The sequence below is a fragment of the Sinocyclocheilus anshuiensis genome, unplaced genomic scaffold, assembly GCF_001515605.1.
Source record: "Sinocyclocheilus anshuiensis isolate Anshui unplaced genomic scaffold, SAMN03320099.WGS_v1.1 scaffold881, whole genome shotgun sequence".
Classification (NCBI taxonomy): domain Eukaryota; kingdom Metazoa; phylum Chordata; class Actinopteri; order Cypriniformes; family Cyprinidae; genus Sinocyclocheilus; species Sinocyclocheilus anshuiensis.
The window spans coordinates 1354160-1362737 of NW_015558695.1; the positions used below are offsets into that span (position 1 = coordinate 1354160).

An 8578-nucleotide genomic window follows, 5' to 3' on the forward strand; every position below is an offset into this window, starting at 1 on the left:
ACAACATAATGTTCTTTTTAGCAACATCATATGACCCCTTTAACAGCTGAGCTGAAGCCTCCGTTACTAATTCAAAAACTTCACTTTAGAACTAGTAACGAAGGAATGTTGAGTTGCTTCATTAAAAAACGTATTGTATTAATTAAAAGCTCACTGTATTATGTAGAGTAGAGTATTGTGAGAGAGAGATGGACTGAGCGAGTGTGATTACCTGCATCTGATACAGCATTCATTCTTAAGCTCAATCTCATATTCACAATAAAACATTAGTTTCAATGTCCACTGAGGAAAGCATTATCTTTGTCGTACTGTCTTTCATCTGTTAAGGGTGATTTACGATGACAGCGCTGCTCAGTGCATTTGTTAACTGCGTCTTACAAGCTGTTATTAAAAGTTGATGAGATTTTGCCTTCTGCCGAAACTATTTGCTCTGGAACGAATAATAGATTAATGAGACCAAAGACTGCCCGTCAGATTTACCCAAAACGAATTATATCTCATGTTTAACCACTATAGAGACATCAGAGCCAGCGACAAAATCCAGAGGATCTGGCCGAGGTGAGGCTGCTCTCGGTGGGTTCATGAGCGCTGAACAGCCGCTGACGCCCTGGAGCTCATATCTCCGAAAGCATTGAAGCACATTTTCAAATAGACGTTATCTTTATTAACAAACCGCATATTTGAAGTCTAAAAAAGTACATTCTTGCATAAAAATCTCTTAAAACTACATCCCATGACACAAAAACAGTATTAGGTTTTAAATTATAGTGGATTTGGGCGACAGGTATATTTGGAAATCAGTGTATCAGATTTGATCTGATTGTTGCTGAAATAAATTGGTGTAGAAAAATGTTCAGAAATTGCTAGTAAATTTCACAAAGTACAACAAGAAACAAGTAACACATTAAATGAAATAGGAAAATTTGAAGTAGAAATATTTTCTTGTAAAATAACAGCAATAATCTTTATTATTTTTTTATTTACACCTTTAAGTTTTATACAGTGTATATCAGATTTTATTGCATTTATTGTATGTTTATGTATTTATCACTTTTAAAGGTTAAAACGTTAAAAATAAATACAAATTCTGTTATCATTTGATCATTGTTCAACCAAATAATTCATATTTTGTTTGCTTTAAGGATCAACAGCCAAAAAAGACAAATGCACCATAAAATTGTAACTGTACAAAATGTAACTACTGTACCAGTATAATCTAAAATATACATGCATATACTTCCTTGTTTGAGATGCTGTTAATATGTTCATATTGTTTCAGTGTATTTGCAAATAAACATGCAAAAGCTTTGTATAAACACCTATAAATACAGTACTAATAAAATCAGGCAGGAGAAGGTCTAAGCTTGGAAAATGGATTATCTGAAATCATTTAAATATATATATATTTACATCACTTAGGAAGATAAATTAGTTTTGCTGGAACAATTGGCCATCTGTGGCTCTTGTTTGTTCTCAAACCTATCTGTGAATTCTGTAGACGGTGTGCAGAAAAAGTGTTATTTTCAGTGTTGGAGGAGGGGGAAATATCTCTCGATGTGTCGAGAGCATTTTGCCTTAAGGCAAATGCTTATTTGGTGATTTTGCTGGATTTTAATACATGAAGGTTCTAGAAATGAATTAGCATTTATTCATTTGATAGGTGCCAAAGTGATTTATAGGTAGGTCGTAACTAGTCAGTAAATAGAAGTGGCTGCTGGGATTGAGAAAGGTGTGTCAGCATTTGTCCCACACCAAAAAGGATTTTAAAGGCACCAGTCTAATGTGTTTATATAACAATGATGGTTTATCACCTTAGTAAAAGTAAATACAACATGCTTTAAACAGACGGAGGTGTTAAAAGGCTAATGTTTAAGAATGTGGGTTGTGACTACGGTTATTAATATATAAAGCCATATTCTGGTTTGTTTGTTTTACATGAGGACGATTTATGGGTGGTTTTATTTTTCTGTAATTGGTGCTTTTCTCTAGAGAGAAAATTTTCAGCAAAGTTGTTAACAAACATTTAAATGAGATTAATTTGTTTAACACTATACTGAATTTAGAAGAATTTGAGCATTTCTGCAGATTTGATGAAGGTAAATGTAAGCCTTTTTTTTTTTTTACCTTTTTATAGAAAGTTTAAGGAATAAATCGAAGGGAACACAATACGTCAATGTGTTCTCTTCATGTAAATGTCTAGGGAGCACTTTGAAGTTTGAAAATGCAACTTCCAATTAATCTTCATACATTTAATTAATTTTACAAAAAAGAAAATTGCTTAAGGCTTCAATAGATCTGCTCCTAACCACAGGAATATGAAAATACCTGTTACAGTACTTCTGATCACATTACAAAAAAAGCGTGATATTCTTTCTCAGTGTTTTTGTCTTGTTTTCCAGTACAAATGTCTAAAGATTCTTAAATCAAGATAGATTTTATTGAGAAGCAAAACTGCATAAGATAAGACGTCTTGTTTTCTGTGGAATTAATCAAAATGATGTTTATGGTTAAGAAAGAACAATTATCTTCCAGTTGGCTCAGAAGATAGGATTTTTTTTTTCTTGTTTTAAGCATAAAGCATCTATTGTAACTCACTTAATTAAATTTAATTGTAATTTTATTTTTTGCAATGCATGCAACATTTAAGAGTTTTTGCTGTGATTTAAGACTTTAAAAGACTTATTTTGCGGAAACGTGAATTAAGATCTTTTTAATAATAGCAGAAACCCTGCAATTAACGTCTATATGCATAATACACAACCTGAAAAGTGCTTAAAACTAAATTGTTAAACATTATTTTAAAAAGCTGAAATAAAGTATTTGTTCATTCATAAAGTATTTATTTAATCAAAAGAAATTAAAAACTAAAAGGTTTTTGTAGTATCTGAGCTGTTTTTACACGATCATGGAGTCATCTGGCCTGTGTGTGCATATGGTGCAGCAACAGAGGATGTGAAAATGGTGAAAAACAGATGACACTTTATAGATGGATGGAATACAGAAGCATCACACCCAGCGTTAGTCAGCAGTGCAAAACAACAAAACTTAATACTGTAGAGCGGTGAAGCATCACACTAGTAATACCAAGGTCATGAATCAGTTATCCCACCAGTGTTACTGACACTGAAACTGTGAGGCCCAGAGGACATAATAACCTGCCTGACAAGAAGCAGGTCCGCTGGTTCTCTCTCACACTTTTCTACAGCTTTGCATGATATCTGTATGCATGTCCTACTTTTGCATTGCTTTTAAATGTAAATGCACTCAGTGCATTTGAATAAGGTGTTTCCATTTAGTACACACTATATTTAAATCGATTGGGAATTTCACATTGAAACAGTCCCACTACTGCTGTTATATAACTGCAATTCATCGATCACAGTGCAAGCTAATGTTTCAAATCCCAGCATGTCAAATGAATACTTGTGTTGCAAGATTGACTGTTTTCCTAAATTGGTGTATTTCGAATGTTTAGGTTCAAACTCGGATGTAGTAGGTAATTGAAGCAAAGAGTTAAAATCGAGCCATTCATTCCTTTAATCCTTTAAAACTGTAGTCCTGTACTCACTGCGTTCTCCTCCCATCCTTTGCTCTCCTCCTTCTTTTCTCCACCTAATAATTAATGTCCTGCCACATCCCACCCAACCTTCTGGCTCTCTGCTCCTGTGCCACAGAGCCCTATTGCCCAAGATATGTTAGCGATGCATCTGTGGCAGACTTTTTTCTGATCATAACAAATGAATGCTTCATATGAATGAAACCCCCTGTGGAATATAACGAATAATAATTACATTAATGCAGATGCTCTCAGCTGAAGACACATACATTCATTCAGGGTATTAAATAAAAAAAAAAATAAATAAAAAAAAAATACAGACTATACGGATGCTTCACATAATACTGTACATGTGCAAAGAGAAACATCGTAAGTCAAGCAGCTGGCTGGGGAACAGTGCAGATGATTTGTAATGCATGAGCATGTAGAGTGTATCCGGGAGGGATGTGTCATTATCACAGGCCTGTGGCGTGTATTTTAGTTATTTTACCTCTAGAAAAACAGTCCATGATACTGCTTTAGATTGCTAACTGGTATTTGTTAATTACAGAAAAATTATATCACAATGTATATTAATATGCTCTTTCAAAAGCTTTCAGAGGACTTTATGAAGATCTCAGTTTTATTCAATTTAAGTGTAACCATTGTTGTTACTAAGATGTTACTAAAATAAAAATATAATTAGTCAGTAAACAAGTACACACACACACACACACACACACACATATATATATTTATATATTCTCTATGCATATTTCCCATTTCTCAACTGAGATATTAATGACCTCAGAAACCTGCATGCAGAAAACTGAAAAAAAAAAATAAATAAAAAAAATTTCTAATGCTAACCCAGTCTAATGCTGGGTACACGCCACAAGATAATCGGGCTGATTTTGGGCCGATTTCTCCCCTTCCGACAATCCTAGGTAATGTCCCGATTAGGTTAAATCTAGGATTTTTTGCCCTCATGTTTGTGGTCTCTCACATTTTGAAGATCTTATAAGATTTTGTGTACCCAGCATAAAGGGTGACCAAAAGATGAAATCTGATGGAAAGCTAATAAAAAAAGAGGTGAATTTAAAGGCCTTATTCCCTTGATATAAAGGAAACAAATGAAATAACTACATATCTGCTGTGTGAAAATGTACATTGCACAAGTGCTATATAAAAACAACACTGTAAAAAATGATTGTGATTTTAACAGTAAAAGACTGTAAAAATGCTAAAGTAAAAACCTGTTAATTGGTTAACAGTAAGTTTCCATACTATATACGGTGAATAAATGTAATTACATTTAATGTAATTTTACAGTAAAACACTGTTAAAAATACGGTTTTTGGAAGTGAAAAAGAAAAAGTCATTATATAATTTACAGTGAAAAAACGTAAATTGACACTCCCAGATCATGTGACTTTCTCATCACCACCAGTTTTTGGTGGTTATCTGTGCATTACAATGGTTCAAAACAGATATTAGTTCAATATGTTGGTTTTTTAATAATATTACATCAGTTTATGAAATACGGTATTTTATTGTGAATTTAAGTTAAGTCTGTAAACCCTAAAAAAAAAACCCCTGGTTGCTACCATATTTTTTACGGTGAAGTTCTGGCAACCACAGCTGCCGGTATTTTACCGTAAATGTCACAGATTTTTTTTTACAGTGAACCATAACATTAAAAACTACATCATTAGTACAACTTTACTAGACACTTACAATATTCAGTGTTTCAATGGCTGCAGCAGATGCATTATGTACGAACAATCTATGACATGATCTGTGCAAATACAGCAGCCTTAGATTTTGATTTAAGACCATTGCCACTAACAATTGTTATTCTGATGCTGGTGTCTGCAATGCAATAACAACAGAGCTGTCAAGGTTTTGGCAGTACTGGAACATATTTAGGCATAATAGGTGTAGTTTCAAGAGCTTGAAACCCTGAGGATTTATGACAGAGACTCTAAAGCTTTGTAGTTTCCCACTGCCTACTTTGTGTGTTTGTCCCCCTGCAGCTAGACAGGCACAAGCACATGTTCATGATGGAATTTTCTCGTCCTCTAATAAAAGACCCTCGAGTGTTGTATGTTCGGGGGTCTGTAATATAAGAAGCATAGGCTGATGTATAATATATTTGTGTGTGTGCGTGGAGGGTTTTGCCTAAGCCTGTCTTGCACTGCAGGGTATATGCTTCTTCCTCTGCTTAATAAAAATATGTTTTCTTGTCACTTACATACACTGACAGACTGCTCTGTGCTTCATCACAGCTGTCAAACCTGCAAATCTGACCCCAGAGCCATTTGCGCTTACATAACATGAATGCTATATCTGTCAGTACCGGTACCTTCTCCGACTCCTTTCTGCCTCTCACCTGTGCGCTGTCGTTGTCATTTGCACGTGGTGGTTGTTTTGGTCCTGTCAGTTTCAGACACACATGGTGGAGCAATCAGCGCTCACTCGCGGGGCGGCGCGCTCTATTAGCCCGCACCTGGTACTCATTCCCACTTCCTATATATTCCTGTCTTTGTCTTTTTTTCGGCGTGGGTATGTCTTATGTCCTTATGTGCCGTATGGGCGCGCTTTTGAGTTTTCACTCTCCTCTACACTGTCTGCACTGTTTCCAGGATCCTCAGGCGAGGAATTAGTATCGCGGCTGTGGACAGTGAGGCCGGATTGGGAGTACGATTCTGGACGTTTTCCGGTATTCCTCTCAGCCCCCCTGTCTTGGTGAATGTGTGCGCAGGGAGCGCCACACCACTGCATTCCCCTAACTGTGGTGTTTCACGCCTTTGCTGGCTTGGGTTTCGGAATAAAGTCTATTTTTTGTTTGAACTGCATTTGAGTCCTCCGTCCATTTCCTGACAGAACATATCCACCAGTTATGGACTCAGCTGAAGATACGGAGCTCCGCCGAGCACTCGTACAGCAAGGCATCCTCCTGGGACGTCAACAGGAGGAGATAACTGCATCTCATCAGGCCATGACTAACATGTCACAACAGATCGCCGCGATCTCCCAGCGCCTCGATCAGGTTCAGGTCGGCCCGCAGGCGAGTCGCACGGCCGCTGCGTCGGCGGAGGAAGAGGCACCCGCGTCACGCCGGTCCGAGCCCCGCCTTAATCCTCCGGCTCCGTACGCGGGTGAGCCCACTTCATGCCGTTCCTTCTTATCACAATGCTCCCTGACCTTTTCACTACAGCCTTCCTGCTTCCCCACTGAGAGTTCCAGGGTCGCCTTTGTGATAATGCATCTGGCTGGGATGGCTAGAGAATGGAGAACGGCTATGTGGGACAATGGGAGCGAATGCAGCAGTTCCTACACTAGTTTTTCCCAGGAGCTACGGAAGGTCTTTGACCGGTCAGCTCTGGGTAACGATATCATCAACATGTCCTAAATGAATGCATGTATTCAGCATGCCCACACTGAAATATGATTCATCAAAATACGAGGTCAGTAATATACATGATCTCCATTGTTGTTACATTATGATTTTACTTTAATATTTTTATATTAAATATGCTTTAAATTGAATGAATTTTTTTCATTAATTTAAAAAAATAAACAAAATTATTTTTATATGAAATATTTTTCATTAATTTGAATATTTAGTATACATTTAACACATTAAATTAAAAATTAAATTACTTGGACCTCCAACACTGGAGCTAATATACATTGCACTACATTATGATTTTACTTAAGTATTTTAATATTAAATATATTTAAATGTTTTTTAAATTAAATGTTTTTTTTTTCATAAATTTAAAAAATATATTTTTATATTAAATATCTTTAATTAATTTAAATATTACAATAATTTATGTAAGTTATGTATATTACACTACATTATTATTTTACTTTAGTATTTTAATATTAAATATTTTTTAAATTTAATTTAATTTAATTTAATTTAATTTAATTTAATAATTTAATTTAATTTTATTTAATTTTGGCTGCTGTGTCAAATCTTTTATGAGTGCACTGCATTGAGAGGACCTGCCCAGATCTCTAGTACAGACTCCTGATGACCTCTGTAAAAAGAGGTCAAGTTAGTGGGGACCTTTGAGTGAAACTCAATCAGCAGAACTCAATGAGTTCTCTAATGGGACTGTAGCTTGTACAAGCAGTGCCACAGGCTAAACGTCAATCATCTGTAACCAACAGATTCATTATTACACCGTGACGCCAACAGCATTATGACCGAGTCTGCCAATTCAAATCCACCAGCAGTTATGGGAACTGAATAGTTTAAAGTTTGCATTTGATCTAAATATGAAATATTAAGACTTAATGCATTTAGTATTAACAATTATTTAAAGACATGGATGAAGTTCATAAACACTGAGAGTAACAGACAATTTTAAACTGTTATCATCCCATCCAGTATGCTACTCAAATGAACCAGATTACCGATGATCACCGATTATGAAAATAGATGCAACTGTTTGATGACACACGTGTTTTAAATCATGAGATGAGTGGAACGGCAAATTTGAGCTTGAACTGCTGATTGCAAAAAAAAAAAAAAAAGTCAATAAAACACTGGCAATATTCCGGCATTCTGCCTTTGCAAATATTGCATTGCCCTCCCCCCAGAGCACACGCTACTCCCCCAGGCTCACATGCACCCCGTTTGGGAACCACAGCAATGGAGTCAGAAGTCTTTTTGAAAGCAGTTAAAACTAATAACAACAAAGTACCTGAACACAAATGTTTTTTTAACAACATAGTAACTGTGCTACAGCTATGACTGAATCAATACATAACATTAAGTTAACAACATTTATCTCAGAGCAAGAGTACGCCTGACTGCAAGTTTGCTTTGCTTTAATATTGATTTCATGTTGATTTTGAAACTATTCGACCACACAGAATTTTCATTGGACTAGAGTAAAAGCTTGACAGACAAGGATTTGTGGTCAGTGTTTCTTAATACGAGGGTTAGGGGCAATTGGCAAATTTAAAAGAATATCACATTGAACATTGTGATCATATTGATATATTTTTTTTTTATATATTTTT

The 8578-nt window shown here is 35.7% G+C and overlaps 1 protein-coding gene across 1 annotated transcript; it reads left to right on the forward strand.

The window, feature by feature from the left end:
• Positions 1-6437: 6437 nt before the first annotated feature.
• LOC107681370 (protein LDOC1L-like) lies at positions 6438-6950 on the forward strand. The gene has a single exon (XM_016477645.1). The coding sequence runs from the start codon at positions 6438-6440 to the stop codon at positions 6948-6950; it is 513 nt and encodes a 170-aa protein (XP_016333131.1).
• Positions 6951-8578: the final 1628 nt, after the last annotated feature.

Excerpts from the sequence above, each read along its gene's own strand:
- LOC107681370 (XM_016477645.1), top strand. The coding sequence starts at position 6,438 with ATGGACTCAGCTGAAGATACGGAGCTCCGCCGAGCACTCGTACAGCAA.